Consider the following 18,679-nt stretch of genomic DNA (forward strand, 5'->3'; position numbering starts at 1 on the left):
GTGTTTTTGTCCTGTGTGTGTGTGTGTGTGTTTTTGTCCTGTGTGTGTGTGTGTGTGTGTATGTATTTGTCCTTTGGGTGTGTGTGTGTGCGTGTGTGCATTTGTCCTGAGTGTGCGTGTGTGTATTTGTGTGTGTTTCGCACTAGAAACATTAATTACACACACACACACACACACACACACACACACACACACACACACACACACACAAATACACACACACACACACAGGACAAATACACACACACACACACAGGACAAATACACACACACACACACACAACTTTGTCCAAGTGGTGGTCAGAATGTTTGTCTTAACTAGCCTGAAAAGTCAAACATGTCTGATATGAACATTGACATAAACCCTCTACATACTTGAGTTTCTCCAGTCTGCAGTGTGGATCCTCCAGTCCAGCAGAGAGCAGTCTGACTCCTGAGTCTCCTGGGTGATTGTAGCTCAGGTCCAGCTCTCTCAGGTGTGAGGGGTTTGACCTCAGAGCTGAGACCAGAGAAGCACAGCCTTCCTCTGTGACTAGACAGCCTGACAGCCTGCAAAGAGTCAAATCATATTAAAATCAAACTGCTATTCTTTGGTGGTGAAAATAGTGGCAGTATATTTCTTCAACATATTTAGATATATCAGTGTCATGAAACCTGCCATATCTATTCAGAAATTAATGTATCATATTATAAATTACAAATGATCAACGTTTTGCCTGCAGATAGAAACATGTATAGTACAAACATTTGAGTAGACTGACCAGACCAGTTTAAAAGCAGTATCAGTCAAAAGACAGACAGTGAGGTATCAGATTTAGATTGTATTGAGTATACAGTCCACACCATATCTATTTTGACAGTGAAGATAACATTTTAATTGGGGATAGGGGCCAGTATTGAGAATTTTGAAAAAGATATGTGCCCATTTTTAACTGCCTCCTACACCAACTCAGAAGCTAGAATATGCATATTATTGTTCAGGTTTGGATAGAAAACACTCTGAATTTTTATAAACTGTTTGAATGGTGTCTGTAAGTATAACAGAACTCATATGGCAGTCAAAACCCTGAGACAAATTCTGACAGGAAGTGGATACCTGATGTGTTGAATTACCTTTAAGCCTATGCCATTGAAACACACAGGGGCTTATTAATCTTTTGGCACTTCCTATTGCTTCCACTAGATGTCACCAGCCTTTACAAAGTGTTTTGAGTCTTTTACTGTGAGATCTGACCGAACAAGAGCCTTGGAACGGTGATGGCCGATTAGACTCTGGCGCGCGAGTTCATGTTGGGTACCCTCGTTCCAATACGTTTTAAAAGAGAATGCATTCGTCCGCCTTCAATTTTATTCATGTTCTGGTTGAAAAAGGCACTAATGATTTATGCTATACAACGTTTGACATGTTTGAACGAACGTAAATATTTTTTTTTCACGTCTTTCATGAAGACAAGTCCAGCGGGCTTAGTTCATGTGCTAACGACACGGAGCTTTTTGGACATAAATAATGAGCTTGTTCGAACAAAACTACATTTGTTATGGACCTGGGATTCCTGGAAGTGACATCTGATGAAGAGAATCAAAGGTAATGGATTATTTACATAGTATTTTCGATTTTAGATCTCTCCAACGTGGCGGTTAGTCTGTATCACAAAGCGTATTTTTCTGGGCGCAGTGCTCAGATTATTGCAAAGTGTGATTTCCCAGTAAGGTTATTTTTAAATCTGGCAATCCGGTTGCGTTCAAGAGATGTAAATCTATAATTCTTTGAATGACAATATAATATTTTACCAATGTTTTCGAATAGTAATTATTTAATTTGTTGTGCTGATTGACTGGCGGTTATTGGAGGGAAAAGATTTCCTCAACATCAACGCCATAGTAAAACGCTGTTTTTGGATATAAATATGAACATGATAGAACAAAAAATGCATGTATTGTCTAACATAATGTCCTAGGAGTGTCATCTGATGGAGATTGTCAAACGTTAGTGCATAATTTTAGCTGGTTTTCTGCTTTTGGTGACGCCTGTCTTTGAAGTGACAAAACATTACACACAGCTATTTTCAATGTACTCTCCTAACATAATTTAACTTTATGCTTTCGCCGTAAAGCCTTTTTGAAATCGGACAACGTGGTAAGATTAAGGAGATGTTTATCTTTCAAAGGGTGTAAGATAGTTGTATGTTTGAGAAATTTGAATTATGACATTTAATTGTTTTCAAATTTGGCGCTCTTGATATTTCACCTGTTGTTGATAGGGTGTACCAGGGGTGGGACGCTTGCCCATAGAGGTTAAATGTGGCTCTAAACTCCAACATTTTGGATTTCAGATCAAATGTTTCATATGAGGTGACAGTATATAATGTCACCTTTTATATGAGGATATTTTCATACATATCTGTTTCACCATTTAGAAAAATAAAAGCACTTTATCTATCTAGTCCCCCTATACCTGTTAGGGCTATGGGGCAGTATTGACACGGCCGGATAAAAACGTAACCCGATTTAATCTGGTTACTACTCCTGCCCAGTAACTAGAATATGCATATAATTATTGGCTTTGGATAGAAAACACCCTAAAGTTTCTAAAACTGTTTGAATGGTGTCTGTGTATAACAGAACTCAAATGGCAGGCCAAAACCTGAGAAGATTCCATGCAGGAAGTGGCCTGTCTGACAAGTTGTGTTTCATCTTGGCTCTTTTTATTGAAGACTGAGGATCTTTGCTCTAACGTGACACTTCCTACGGCTCCCATACGCTCTCAGAGCCTGGGAAAAAGCTGAACGATATCGATGCAGCCTCTGGCTGAAACACATTATCGCTTTTGGCAAATGGCCGATCAGAGGACAATGGGCTTAGGCGCGTGCCCGAGTCGACCCCATGCTTTATTTTCTTTCTTCTTTTTATCTAAACGCAGATTCCCGGTCGGAATATTATCGCTTTCTTATGAGAAAAATGGCATAAAAAATTGATTTTAAACAGCGGTTGACATGCTTCGAAGTACGGTAATGGAATATTTAGAATTTTTTTGTCACGAATTGCGCCATGCTCGTCACACTTCTTTACCCTTTCGGATAGTGTCTTGAACGCACGAACAAAACGCCGCTGTTTGGATATAACTATGGATTATTTTGAACCAAACCAACATTTGTTATTGAAGTAGAAGTCCTGGGAGTGCATTCTGACGAAGACAGCAAAGGTAATAACATTTTTCTTATAGTAAATCTGACTTTGGTGAGTGCTAAACTTGCTGGGTGTCTATATAGCTAGCCCTGTGATGCCGGGCTATCTACTGAGAATATTGCAAAATGTGCTTTCACCGAAAAGCTATTTTAAAATTGGACATATCGAGTGCATAGAGGAGTTGTGTATCTATAATTCTTAAAATAATTGTTGTGCTTTTTGTGAACGTTTATCGTGAGTAATTTAGTAAGTTCACCGGCAGTGTTCGGTGGGAATGCTAGTCCCATGCTAGTCACATGCTAATGTAAAAAGCTGTTTTTTGATATAAATATGAACTTGATTGAACAAAACATGCATGTATTGTATAACATAATGTCCTAGGTTTGTCATCTGATGAAGATCATCAAAGGTTAGTGCTGCATTTAGCTGTGGTTTGGGTTTATGTGACATTATATGCTAGCTTGAAAAATGGGTGTCTGATTATTTCTGGCTGGGTACTCTGCTGACATAATCTAATGTTTTGCTTTCGTTGTAAAGCCTTTTTGAAATCGGACAGTGTGGTTAGATTAACGAGAGTCTTGTCTTTAAAATGGTGTAAAATAGTCATATGTTTGAGAAATTGAAGTTTTTGCATTTTTGAGGTTTTTGAATAACGCGCCACAGGATTACACTGGATGTTACGTAGGTGGGACGATTTGGTGCCACCTGGCCTAGAGAGGTTAAAGAAGTCATATGTTTCCTGACCAATTCACTCATAGTGTATTAAATTAGTCAAAAGTTTAGTGTTTGGTCCCATATTCTTTGAATGCAACGACTACATCAAGCTAACCTCTCACCATTACCAATAACAGAGGCTACAACAAAACATGCTAACCTCTCACCATTACCAATAACAGAGGATACAACAAAACATGCTAACCTATCACCCTTACCAATAACAGAGGATACAACAAAACATGCTAACCTCTCACCATTACCAATAACAGAGGCTACAACAAAACATGCTAACCTCTCACCATTACTAATAACAGAGGATACAACAAAACATGCTAACCTCTCACCATTGCCAATAACAGAGGCTACAACAAAACATGCTAACCTCTTACCATTACCAATAACAGAGGCTACAACAAAACATGCTAACCTCTCACCATTACCAATAACAGAGGCTACAACAAAACAAGCTAACCTCTTACCATTACCAATAACAGAGACTACAACAAAACATGCTAACCTCTCACCATTACCAATAACAGAGGCTACAACAAAACATGCTAACCTCTCACCATTACCAATAACAGAGACTACAACAAAACATGCTAACCTCTCACCATTACCAATAACAGAGGATACAACAAAACATGCTAACCTCTCACCATTACCAATAACAGAGGCTACAACAAAACAAGCTAACCTCTCACCATTACCAATAACAGAGGCTACAACAAAACATGCTAACCTCTCACCATTACCAATAACAGAGGCTACAACAAAACATGCTAACCTCTCACCATTACCAATAACAGAGGCTACAACAAAACATGCTAACCTCTCACCATTACCAATAACAGAGGCTACAACAACACATGCTAACCTCTCACCATTACCAATAACAGAGGCTACAACAACACATGCTAACCTCTCACCATTACCAATAACAGAGGCTACAACAAAACATGCTAACCTCTCACCATTACCAATAACAGAGGCTACAACAAAACATGCTAACCTCTCACCATTACCAATAATAGAGGATACAACAAAACATGCTAACCTCTCACCATTACCAATAACAGAGGCTACAACAAAACAAGCTAACCTCTCACCATTACCAATAACAGAGACTACAACAAAACATGCTAACCTCTCACCATTACCAATAACAGAGGCTACAACAAAACATGCTAACCTCTCACCATTACCAATAACAGAGACTACAACAAAACATGCTAACCTCTCACCATTACCAATAACAGAGGATACAACAAAACATGCTAACCTCTCACCATTACCAATAACAGAGGCTACAACAAAACAAGCTAACCTCTCACCATTACCAATAACAGAGGCTACAACAAAACATGCTAACCTCTCACCATTACCAATAACAGAGGCTACAACAAAACATGCTAACCTCTCACCATTACCAATAACAGAGGCTACAACAAAACATGCTAACCTCTCACCATTACCAATAACAGAGGCTACAACAACACATGCTAACCTCTCACCATTACCAATAACAGAGGATTCAACAAAACATGCTAACCTCTCACCATTACCAATAGAGGCTACAACAAAACATGCTAACCTCTCACCATTACCAATAACAGAGGCTACAACAAAACATGCTAACCTCTCACCATTACCAATAACAGAGGATACAACGAAACATGCTAACCTCTCACCATTACCAATAACAGAGGCTACAACAAAACATGCTAACCTCTCACCATTACCAATAACAGAGGCTACAACAACACATGCTAACCTCTCACCATTACCAATAACAGAGGCTACAACAAAACAAGCTAACCTCTCACCATTACCAATAACAGAGGCTACAACAAAACAAGCTAACCTCTCACCATTACCAATAACAGAGGGTACAACGAAACACTTGTTGACCAACTACAGGAATACTAACCTCAAAGTCTCCAGTCTGCAGTGTGGATCCTCCAGTCCAGCAGAGAGCAGCTCCACTCCTGAATCCTTCAGGTCATTGTTACTCAGGTCCAGCTCTCTCAGGTGTGAGGGGTTTGAACTGAGAACTGAGGCCAACACTTTACAGGATGTGTCTGTGAGTTTACAGCCAGTGAGTCTGCCAACACAGAAGAAATACAATGACAGACATTTTGTATTAAAATGATACGCTTAGCTTTCTCTGTTTACGCTGTTACCCGTTTACAAATAATGTGTTGGGTTTGACCTCAGAGCTGAGACCAGAGAAGCACAGCCTTCCTCTGTGACTAGACAGCCTGACAGCCTGCAAAGAGTCAAATCATATTAAAACCACACTGCTATTCTTTGGTGGTGAAAATAGTGGCAGTATATTTCTTCAAAATATTCAGATACATCAGTGTCCTGAAACCTGCCATATCTACTCATACATTAAAGTATCATATTATAAATTACAAATGATCAAAGTTTTGCCTGCAGATAGAAACATGTATAGTACAAATATTTGAGTAGACTGACCAGACCAGTTTAAAAGCAGTATCAGTCAAAAGACAGACAGTGAGGTATCAGATTTAGATTGTATTGAGTATACAGTCCACACCATATCTATTTTGACAGTGAAGATAACATTTTAAATGTGGCTCTATACTCCAACATTTTGGATTTCAGATCAAATGTTTCATATGAGGTGACAGTATATAATGTCACCTTTTATTTGAGGATATTTTCATACATATCTGATTCACCATTTAGAAAAATTAAAGCACTTTATGCATCTAGTCCCCCTATTTAAAGAAGTCATATGTTTTCTGACCAATTCACTCATAGTGTATTAAATTAGTCAAAAGTTTAGTATTTGGTCCCATATTCTTTGACTGCAATGACTACATCAACCCTGTGACTGCCATGATTGAGAAAGATCATGAATAATAATGAGTGAGAGAGTTACAGAGGCTACAACAAAACATGCTAACCTCTCACCATTACCAATAACAGAGGCTACAACAAAACATGCTAACCTCTCACCATTACCAATAACAGAGGCTACAACTAAACATGCTAACCTCTCACCATTACCAATAACAGAGGATACAACAAAACATGCTAACCTCTCACCATTACCAATAACAGAGGCTACAACAAAACATGCTAACCTCTCACCATTACCAATAACAGAGGATTCAACAAAACATGCTAACCTCTCACCATTACCAATAACAGTGGCTACAACAAAACATGCTAACCTCTCACCATTACCAATAACAGAGGCTACAACAAAACATGCTAACCTCTCACCATTACCAATAACAGAGGATACAACAAAACATGCTAACCTCTCACCATTACCAATAACAGAGGCTACAACAAAACATGCTAACCTCTCACCATTACCAATAACAGAGGCTACAACAACACATGCTAACCTCTCACCATTACCAATAACAGAGGCTACAACAAAACAAGCTAACCTCTCACCATTACCAATAACAGAGGCTACAACAAAACAAGCTAACCTCTCACCATTACCAATAACAGAGGATACAACAAAACAAGCTAACCTCTCACCATTACCAATAACAGAGGATACAACAAAACATGCTAACCTCTCAACATTACCAATAACAGAGGCTACAACAAAACATGCTAACCTCTCATCATTACCAATAACAGAGGCTACAACAAAACATGCTAACCTCTCACCATTACCAATAGCAGAGGCTACAACAAAACATGCTACCCTCTCATCATTACCAATTTATTTATTTATTTCACCTTTATTTAACCAGGTAGGCAAGTTGAGAACAAGTTCTCATTTACAATTACGACCTGGCCAAGATAAAGCAAAGCAGTTCGACACATATAACAACACAGAGTAACACATGGAGTTAAACAAATGTAACCCTCTCACCAGGCTTGAATATGACTCTCACAATATTAACATATGTAGAGTATCTCAGCAGCATGGGATGTTAGGTGAGAAGGACATCTCCAATAAGAATTCCTATTGTAAACTATCTAGGGTTATGACAATAGGGTATTAACTTCAGATGAAATGATTATAGGTTTCTGTTATTGAATCAGGATAAACCATCCCATGCATTAAATTAAAACAATCAATGACTCCACCAAGGCAACATACATAATGTTCCATATGTGTATTAAAACATTTTCAAACACAAATACATGTTCAGACACAACATCAAAAGAAAAAATAAATAATAATAAACCCCAATGAGTCGTGCACAACCCGTGTCCAAATTAAGCACCTCACATTGTGGTTACTCACTACTTGGTAGATATTCCCTCAGCGAAGTATGGCAGTTCCATGCAGGTTTCCTCACCAAGTCCAAGGCAGCACAGCTACCCATGCAGACAGTACTCCTTAGTAACCGATATCCCCATGGCAACACGAACTCGTTAAGCTTCCCAAGCAATTATCTCCCGGTGTCACACGATGCTAGGCTAACCTCTAGGCTGGCTAATACCTCCACGACGAGACGGTAGCTTCAGTCTTTACTAAGTTAACTAAATTATAACAACTCTTTTATTAAATAAAACATGTATTTCCCTTCATGTCTTAGTAGCTATGGGTTTTGTTCTACTTCTGTCGTCTTCTTTTATAATTTTTCTTCACCAACCGTCCTGAGGTAAAACGTCCATCCTTTCATCAACGTCTTTTCCCCTCCCGTTAACCAGGTCAACTCCCATTGGCCACAACTTAACAAGCGACCTTATTGGTCAAAACTTAAACTTCAAAGTAAAACAAACTATTCACTTATACATTAAATAAATATTTCTTCAAAAAGCATAATGCATTAACAACATTACAGATTAGGAGCAATTCAATCATCTTTTATATATAATACCAATTAATTATAACAAATAAACTCAATACTTGGTTCAAACAAGGGTATTACACAAACATACAGTAAATAATACAGTAGAAAAATAAGTCTATATACAATGTGAGCAAATTAAGTGAAATAAGGGAGGTAAAGGCAAAAAAAGGCCATGGTGGCAAAGTAAATACAATATAGCAAGTAAAACACTGGAATGGTAGATATGCAGCGGAAGAAAGTGCAAAGTAGAAATAATGGGGTGGAAAGGAGCTAAAAAAATAAATACAGTAGGGGAAGAAGTAGTTGGGCTAAATTATAGATGGGCTATGTACAGGTGCAGTAATCTGCTCTGACAGCTGGTGCTTAAAGCTAGTGAGGGAGATAAGTGTTTCCAGTTTTAGAGATTTTTGTAGTTCGTTCCAGTCATTGGCAGCAGAGAACTGGAAGAAGAGGCGGCCGAAGGAGGAATTGGCTTTGGGGGTGACCAGAGAGATATACCTGCTGGAGCGTGTGCTACAGGTGGGTGCTGCTATGGTGACAAGCGAGCTAAGATAAGGGGGGACTTTACCTAGCAGGGTCTTGTAGATGACCTGGAGCCAGTGGGTTTGGCGAGGAGTATGAAGCGAGGGCCAGCCAACGAGAGCGTTCAGGTCGCAGTGGTGGGTAGTACAGTGGGGGGGAAAAGTATTTGATCCCCTACTGATTTTGTACGTTTGCCCACTTACAAAGAAATGATCAGTCTATAGTTTTAATGGTAGGTTTATTTGAACAGTGAGAGAGAGAATAACAGCAAAAAATCCAGAAAAACGCATGTCAAAAATGTTATACAATTATTTGCATTTTAATGAGGGAAATAAGTATTTGACCCCTCCGCAAAACATGACTTAGTACTTGGTGACAAAACGCTTGTTGGCAATCACAGAGGTCAGACGTTCCTTGTAGTTGGCCACCAGGTTTGCACACATCTCAGTGGGGTTTTGTCCCACTCCTCTTTACAGATCTTCTCCAAGTCATTAAGGTTTCAAGGCTGACGTTTGGCAACTTGAACCTTCATCTCCCTCCACAGATTTTCTATGGGATTAAGGTCTGGAGACTTGCTAGGTCATTCCAAGACCTTAATGTGCTTCTTCTTGAGCCACTCCTTTGTTGCCTTGGCCGTGTGTTTTGGGTCATTGTCATGCTGGAATACCCATCCACAACCCATTTCCAATGCCCTGGCTGAGGGAAGGAGGTTCTCACCCAAGATTTGACGGTACATGGCCCCGTCCATCGTCCCTTTGATGCAGTGAAGTTGTCCTGTCCCCTTAGGAGAAAAAAACCCCCAAAGCATAATGTTTCCACCTCCATGTTTGATGGTGGAGATGGTGTTCTTGGGGTCATAGGCAGCATTCCTCCTCCTCCAAATACGGCGAGTTGAGTTGATGTCAAAGAGCTCTATTTTGGTCTCATCTCACCACAACACTTTCAGCAGTTGTCCTCTGAGTCATTCAGATGTTCATTGGCAAACTTCAGACGGGCATGTATATGTATTCTTGAGCAGGGGGACCTTGCGGGCGCTGCAGGTTTTCAGTCCTTCACGGCGTAGTGTGTTACCCATTGTTTTCTTGGTGACTATGGTCCCAGCTGCCTTGAGATCATTGACAAGATCCTCCCGTGTAGTTCTGGGCTGATTCCTCACCATTCTCATGATCATTGCAACTCCACGAGGTGAGATCTTGCATGGAGCACCAGGCCGAGGGATATTGACAGTTCTTTTGTGTTTCTTCCATTTGCGAATAATCGCACCAAATGTTGTCACCTCCTCACCAAGCTGCTTGGCAATGGTCGTGTAGCCCATTCCAGCCTTGTGTAGGTCTACAATCTTGTCCCTGACATCCTTGGAGAGCTCTTTGGTCTTGGCCATGGTGGAGAGTTTGGAATCTGATTGATTGATTGCTTCTGTGGACAGGTGTCTTTTTTTACAGGTAACAAGTTGCAGTTAGGAGCAAGAGAGTGTGCTCCTAATCTCAGCTCGTTACCTGTATAAAAGACACCTGGGAGCCAGAAATCTTTCTGATTGAGAGGGGGTCAAATACTTATTTCCCTCATTAAAATGCAAATCAATTTATAACATTTCTGACATGCGTTTTTCTGGATGTTTTTGTTGTTATTCTGTCTCTCACTGTTCAAATAAACCATTAAAATTATAGACTGATCCTTTCTTTGTCAGTGGGCAAACGTACAAAATCAGCAGGGGATCAAATACTTTTTCCCCCCACTGTATATGGGGCTTTGGTGACAAAACGGATGGCACTGTGACAGACTGCATCCAATTTATTGAGTAGGGTATTGGAGGCTATTTTGTAAATGACATCGCCGAAGTCAAGGATCAGTAGGATGGTCAGTTTTACGAGGGTATGTTTGGCAACATGAGTGAAGGATGCTATGTTGCGAAATAGGAAGCCAATTCTAGATTTAATTTTGGATTGGAGATGCTTATAGTGAGTCTGGAAGGAGAGTTTACAGTCTAACCAGACACCTAGGTATTTGTAGTTGTCCACATATTCTTAGTCAGAACTGTCCAGAGTAGTGATGCTGGACAGGCGGGCAGGTGCAGGCAGCGATCGGTTGAAGAGCATGCATTTAGTTTTACTTGTATTTAAGAGCAGTTGGAGGCCACGGAAGGAGAGTTGTATGGCATTGAAGCTCGTCTGGAGGTTAGTTAACACAGTGTCCAAAGAAGGGCCAGAAGTATACAGAATAACACCAATAACAGAGGGGGTCTGATCTTTGTGCCTCTGTAACTTTCTCATTTCTCATTATTCACGATTCATTCATGATTATTCATAATTATGGTAGCATGCACATTAATGTAGAAGTGCTCAGAAACATCTTCTATTCTTACTGACAATACAAGTGAAGTGACTCCAAAATGACAGGACATTATTCACCATTCAGTTTCTATTAGGAAAAACATCTTCCAAAACACAACCAAGACAAACTGTAAATGAATTCAACAAGTTTGTAGAATCACAAGCTTGATGTAATCACTGCAGGCATGGAATATGGTACCAAATACTAAACTTATGGCTACTTTAATACAATATAAGTGAATTTGTCCGAATATGTACAACTTTTTCAAATGGGAGAACTAAATACATAAAGTGCTTTCCTTTCTTAATAACAGTAACACAGCTATGTATGAAAATACCCTCAAATAAAAGGTGACATTCTGTACTGTCACCTAATATGAAACATCTCAAATCCAAAATGCTGGAGCATAGCACCACATTTAAAACTGTAAGCTTCACTGTCCAAACTGTCCAAACACACGTACGCTACGGTCACAAGACGCAGGCCTCCTAATTGTCCCTAGAATTTCTAAGCAAACGGCTGGAGGTAGGGCTTTCTCCTATAGAGCTCCATTTTTATGGAATGGTCTGCCTACCAATGTGAGAGACGCAGACTCAGTCTCAACCTTTAAGTCTTTACTGAAGACTTATCTCTTCAGTAGGTCCTATGATTAAGTATAGTCTGGCCCAGGAGTGTGAAGGTGAACGGAAAGGCTGGAGCAACGAACCGCCCTTGCTGTCTCTGCCTTGCCGGTTCCCCTCTTTCCACTGGAATTCTCTGCCTCTAACCCTTTTACAGGGGCTGAGTCACTGGCCTACTGGTGTTCTATCATGCCGTCCATGGGAGGGGTGCGTCACTTGAGTGGGTTGAGTCACTGACGTGGTCTTCCTGTCTGGGTTGGCGCCCCCCCCCCCCTTGGGTTGTGCCATGGCGGAGATCGTTGTGGGCTATACTCGGCCTTGTCTTAGGACGGTAAGTTGGTGGTTGGAGACATCCCTCTAGTGGTGTGGGGGCTGTGCTTTGGCAAAGTGGGTGGGGTTATATCCTGCCTGTTTGGCCCTGTCCGGGGGTATCATCGGATGGGGCCACAGTGTCTTCTGATCCCTCCTGTCTCAGCCTCCAGTATTTATGCTGCAGTAGTTTATGTGTCGGGGGGCTAGGGTCAGTCTGTTACATCTGGAGTATTTCTATTGTCTTATCCGGTGTCCTGTGTGTATTTAAATATGCTCTCTCTAATTCTCTCTTTCTCTCTTTCTGTCTTTCTCTCGGAGGACCTGAGCCCTAGGACCATGCCTCAGGACTACCTGGTATGATGACTCCTTGCTGTCCCCAGTCCACCTGGCCGTGCTGCTGCTCCAGTTTCAACTGTTCTGCCTGCGGCTATGGAACCCTGACCTGTTCACCGGACGTGCTTGTTGCACCCTCGACAACTACTATGATTATTATTATTTGACCATGCTGGTCATTTATGAACATTTTAACATTTTAACATCTTGACCATGTTCTGTTATAATATCCACCCTGCACAGCCAGAAGAGGACTGGCCACCCCTCATAGCCTGGTTCCTCTCTAGGTTTCTTCCTAGGTTTTTGGCCTTTCTAGGGAGTTTTTCCTAGGGAGTTTTTCCTAGCCACCGTGCTTCTTTCACATGCTTTGCTTGCTGTTTGGGGTTTTAGGCTGGGTTTCTGTACAGCACTTTGAGAATATCAGCTGATGTACGAAGGGCTATATAAAAATAAATTTGATTTGAAATTTGAAATTTGATTTGATTATGTGTGTCTGGTAAACACATGTGGATCTGGTGAACAGTTATCACTTGTTGACCAACTACAGGAATACTGACCTCAGAGTCTCCAGTTTACAGTGGGGATTCCCCAGTCCAGCAGAGAGCAGCTTCACTCCTGAATCCTTCAGGTCATTGTTACTCAGGTCCAGCTCTCTCAGGTGTGAGGGGTTTGACTCCAGAGCTGAGACCAGAGAAGCACAGCCTTCCTCTGTGACTCCACAGCCTGACAGCCTGCAAAGAGTCAAATCATATTAAAATCACACTGTTTTGCTTTGGTGGTGAAAATAGTGGCAGTATAATTTTTCAACATATTCAGGTATCAGTGTCCTGAAACCTTCCATATCTATTCGTAAATTAATGTATCATCAATAAAAATGACAAATGATCAAAGTATTTCCTGCAGATAGAAATATATATAGTACAAATATTTGAGTAGACTGACCAGACCAGTTTAAAAAGCAGTATCAGTCAGAAGACAGACAGTGAGGTATCAGATTTAGATTGTATTGAGTATACAGTCCACACTATAGCTATTTTGACAGTGAAGCAAACATTTTAAATGTGGCTCTGTACTCCAACATTTTGGATTTCAGATCAAATGTTTCATATGAGGTGACAGTATATAATGTCACCTTTTATTTGAGGGTATTTTAATACATACAGTTGAAGTCAGAGGTTTACATACACCTTAGCCAAATACATTTAAACTCAATTTTTACAATTCCTGACATTTAATCCTAGTAAAAATCTCCTGTCTTAGGTCAGTTAGGATCACCACTTTCTTTTAAGAATGTGAAATGTCAGAATAATAGTAGAGAGAATGATTAATATCAGCTTTTATTTCTTTCATCACATTCCCAGTGGGTCAGAAGTTTACATACACTCAATTAGTATTTGGTAGCATTGCCTTTAAATGGTTTAACTTGGGTTAAACGTTTCGGGTAGCCTTCCACAAGCTTCCCACAATAAGTTGGGTGAATTTTGGCCCATTCCTCCTGACAGAGCTGGTGTAACTGAGTCAGGTTTGTAGGCCTCTTGCTCGCACACGCTTTTTCAGTTCTGCCCACAAATGTCCTATAGGATTGAGGTCAGGGCTTTGTGATGGCCACTCCAATACCTTGACTTTGTTGTCCTTAAGCCATTTTGCCACAACTTTGGAGGTATCGTTGGGGTCATTGTCCATTTGGAAGACCCATTTGTGACCAAGCTTTAACTTCCTGACTGATGTCTTGAGATGTTGCATCAATATATCCACATAATTCTCCTCCCTCATGATGCCATCTATTTTGTGAAGTGCACCAGTCCCTCCTGCAGCAAAGCACCCCCACAACATGATGCTGCCACCCCCGGGCTTCAAGGTTGGGATGGTGTTCTTCGGCTTGCAAGCTTCCCCTTTTTCCTCCAAACATAACGATGGTCATTATGGCCAAACAGTTCTTGTATTGTTTCATCTGACCAGAGGACATTTCTCCAAAATGTACGATCTTTGTCCCCATGTGCAGTTGCAAACTGTAGTCTGGCTTTTGTTATGGTGGTTTAGGAGCAGTGGCTTCTTCCTTGTTGAGCAACCTTTCAGATTATGTCGATATAGGACTCGTTTTACTGTGGATATAGATACTTTTGTACCTGTTTCCTCCAACATCTTCACAAGGTCCTTTGCTGTTGTTGTGGGATTGATTTGCACCAAAGTAAGTTCATCTCTAGGAGACAGAACGCGTATCCTTCCTGAGCGGAATGGCGGCTGAGTGGTCCCATGGTGTTTAGACTTGCGTACTATTGTTTGAACAGATGGAAATTGTTTGGAAATTGTTCCCAAGGATGAACCATACTTGTGGAGGTCTACAATTTTTTTTCTGAGATCTTGGCTGATTTCTTTTCATTTTCCCATGATGTCAAGCAAAGAGGCACTGAGTTTGAAGGTAGGCCTTGAAATACATCCAAATTATGTCAATTAGCCTACCAGATGTTTCTAAAGCCATAACATAAAAAAATCATGAATAAATCATGAATCAGAATGAGTGAGAAAGTTACAGAGGCCACAACAAAACATGCTAACCTCTCACCATTACCAATAACAGAGGCTACAACAAAACATGCTAACCTCTCACCATTACCAATAACAAAAGCTACAACAAAACAGCTAACCTCTCACCATTACCAATAACAGAGGCTACAGCAAAACATGCTAACCTCTCACCATTACCAATAACAGAGGCTACAACAAAACATGCTAACCTCTCACTATTAGCAATAACAGAGGCTACAACAAAACATGCTAACCTCTCACCATTACCAATAACAGAGGCTACAACAAAACATGCTAACCTCTCACCATTACCAATAACAGAGTGGGTATGATCCTTGTGCCTCTGTAACTTTCTCATTCATCATCATTCTCGATTCATTCTTATTCTTACTGACAATACAAGTAAAGTGACTCCAAAATGACAGGACATTATTCACCAATCAGTTTATATTAGGAAAAACATCATCCAAAACACAACCAAGACAAACTGAAAAATGAATTCAACAAGTTAGTAGAATCACAAGCTTGATGTAATCACTGCAGGCATGGAATATGGGACTAAATACTAAACTTATGGCTACTTTAATACAATATAAGTGAATTTGTCCAAATAATTAAGACTTCTTCAAATGGGAGAACTACGTACAGAAAGTGCTTTAATTTGTAATTGGTAAAACAGCTATGTATGAAAATACCCTCAAATAAAAGGTGACATTCTGTACTGTCACCTAATATGAAACATCTCAAATCCAAAATGCTGGAGCATAGCACCAAATGTAAAACTGTAAGCTTCACTGTCCAAACACATATGGTGTGGACTATGTGTGCCTGGTAAACACATGTGGAACTGGTGAACAGTTATCACTTGTTGACCAACTACAGGAATACTGGCCTCAGAGTCTCCAGTTTACAGTGTGGATCCTCCAGTCCAGCAGAGAGCAGCTCCACTCCTGAATCCTTCAGGTCATTGTTACTCAGGTCCAGCTCTCTCAGGTGTGAGGGGTTTGACCTCAGAGCTGAGACCAGAGAAGCACAGCCTTCCTCTGTGACTCCACAGCCTGACAGTCTGACAAAGAGATCATCATGACTTCACAAACACACTGTTAAATTAACAAGTAGTGTAGAAGGATAATGGCAGATGCATTTGGTTTATTCTCTCAAACAGCATATAAATTCATCTTCCGTCTCCTAGAATTGTATGGTCATATTGTTATACTAATGTGAAAATCAATGCATTTATTCAATGTGTTATTCAACATAATATTATATACATATTATAATACATATTTTTATCTAAACAGAATATTTCTTCCTGATGATTACTTCTTAAATGTCATTTTATTTACTCACAGAACAGCTCTGGAGGCTTTGACCACTGGCAGCAGCCTCAGAAGACCTTCCTCTGATCTGGAGTATTTCTTCAGGTCAAACACATCCAGCTCCTTTTCTGAAGTCAGCAACACAAAGACCAGAGCTGACCACTGTGCAGGTGACAGGTTGGGTTTTGAGAGACTTCCTGATCTCAGGTAGAATTGGATCTCCTCCACTAGAGAATGGTCATTCAGTTCATTCAGACAGTGGAACAGATTGATGCTCCTCTCTGGAGAGGGATTCTCCCTGATCTTCTCCTTGATGTAGTTCACTGTTTTTTCATGGGTCTTTGAGCTGCTTCTTGTCTTTGTCAGTAGACCTCGTAAGTGCTTCTGATTGGACTCCAGTGAGAGGCCCAGAAGGAAGCGGAGGAACAGGTCCAGGTTTCCCGTCTCACTGTGTAAGGCTTTATCCACAGCACTCTTGTAGAAAGTAACTTTATGCTTGTCTCTGAACAGCGCAGAAAGGTTCCTGGACGTTGATTGCGGTTCGGCCATTAGATTCTCATTGTTGTTGTTGAATGAGAGGAACACATATACAGCAGCCAGAAACTCCTGAATGCTCAGATGAACAAAGCAGTACACCTTGTCTTGGTACAGAACACATTCCTCTTTAAAGAGCTGTGTGCACAATCCTGAGTACACCGAGGCTTCATTGACATCAATGCCAGCCTTTTTCAGGTCTTCTTCATAGAAAATCAGATTGCCATTCACAAGCTGTTGAAAAGCCAGTTTTCCCAGTGACAGAATGCTCTCTTTATTCCAGTGTGGACCTGTCTCTTCTTTCCCAAGATACTTTTCATTCTTCTGTTTGGTATGAAACACCACAAGGTGTGTGTACATCCCAGTCAGAGTCTTGGGCATCTCTTCTCTCTTATGTTTCAGCATGTGTTCGAGGACTGTTGCAGAAATCCAACAGAAGACTGGAATGTGGCACATGATGTGGAGGCTCCTTGATGTCTTTATGTGTGAGATGATTCTGCTGGCCAGGTCCTCATCACTGAATCTCTTCCTGAAGTACTCCTCCTTCTGTGGGTCATTGAACCCTCGTACCTCTGTCACCTGGTCAACACACTCTGAAGGGATCTTATTGGCTGCTGCAGGTCGGGTAGTTATCCAGAGGAGAGCAGAGGGAAGCAGATTTCCCTTGATGAGATTTGTCAGCAGAACATCCATTGAGGTTGACTCTGTGACGTCCCAACAGATCTTGTTCTTCTGGAAGTCTAGGGGCAGTCGGCACTCATCCAGACCATCAAAGATGAACAGAACTTTGTACTTGTTGTAGTTGGAAATTCTTGATTGTTTGATTTCCATTGAGAAGTGATTAAGAAGTTCAATCAAAGTGTGTTTTTCCCCTTTCATCAAATTCAGCTCCCGAAAAGGGAATGAAAATACAAATTGGACATCCTGATTTGCTTTTCCTTCAGCCCAGTCCAGAATGAACTTCTGCACAGAGACTGTTTTTCCAATGCCAGCGACTCCCTTTGTCAGCACAGTTCTGATTAGTTTGTCTTGTCCAGTTAAGGGTTTGAAGATGTCGTTACATTTGATTGCAGTCTCTGGTCTTGCTTGTTTCCTGGTTGTTGTCTCAATCTGTCTCAGCTCATGTTCATTATTGACCTGTCCTGTTCCACACTCTGTGATGTAGAGCTCTGTGTAGATCTTATTGAGAAGTGTTGGGTTTCCTTGTTTAGCGATCCCCTCAAATACACATTGAAACTTCTTCTTTAGATTAGATTTGAGTTCACGTTGGCAAATCACAGCAGGATCATCTGAATCTAGAAATAACACAGAGGATATTAATATTACATCTGTTTTAATGCCTACATTATTGAAGGACTGTTATAAAGTTTTCTATTGTAATAATGTATTCTCTTAACTGACTGTATAAATGTGTAAATGTTTTCATAATACATTACAGACTGGTTTGACTGATTATATTATTATTGGTATTATTGAT

At 40.5% G+C, this 18,679-nt stretch overlaps 2 protein-coding genes across 2 annotated transcripts in view; both read right to left on the reverse strand.

Annotated features, from left to right (window-relative positions):
- LOC145876255 (uncharacterized) overlaps positions 1 to 6,044 on the reverse strand; it is a 14,865-nt gene extending 8,821 nt beyond the window's left edge. The window contains exons 1-2 of the mRNA XM_082972052.1: positions 5,834 to 6,044; positions 376 to 549 (exon numbers count right to left, since the gene is read on the reverse strand). The gene's annotated coding sequence lies outside the window, so the exon portion shown is untranslated. The remainder of the gene's footprint in view (positions 1 to 375; positions 550 to 5,833) is intronic.
- Positions 6,045 to 6,090: 46 nt separating this feature from the next.
- On the reverse strand, positions 6,091 to 18,516 carry LOC145876260 (NLR family CARD domain-containing protein 3-like). The gene is made up of 3 exons (XM_082972057.1): positions 16,700 to 18,516; positions 16,242 to 16,415; positions 6,091 to 6,172 (listed from the first exon to the last, which is right to left on the reverse strand). Exons 1-3 carry the CDS (start codon positions 18,079 to 18,081, stop codon positions 6,091 to 6,093), a joined length of 1,638 nt encoding a protein of 545 aa, XP_082828183.1. The 5' UTR covers positions 18,082 to 18,516.
- Between the last annotated feature and the right edge of the window lie 163 nt (positions 18,517 to 18,679).

Source organism: Salmo salar, unplaced genomic scaffold (genome assembly GCF_965601325.2).
Source record: "Salmo salar unplaced genomic scaffold, fSalSal1 ptg000536l, whole genome shotgun sequence".
NCBI lineage: Eukaryota > Metazoa > Chordata > Actinopteri > Salmoniformes > Salmonidae > Salmo > Salmo salar.

Bases quoted from the DNA above. Each gene is read 5' to 3' on its own strand.
- LOC145876260 (XM_082972057.1), bottom strand. From the start codon at position 18,081: ATGAAAGGGGAAAAACACACTTTGATTGAACTTCTTAATCACTTCTCA. The intron at 16,416-16,699 runs GTGAGTAAATAA...TCTCTTTGTCAG, and splicing joins AAAGCCTCCAGAGCTGTTCT to ACTGTCAGGCTGTGGAGTCA. The intron at 6,173-16,241 runs GCCAGTATTCCT...GACTCTTTGCAG, and splicing joins TGTAAACTGGAGACTCTGAG to GCTGTCAGGCTGTCTAGTCA.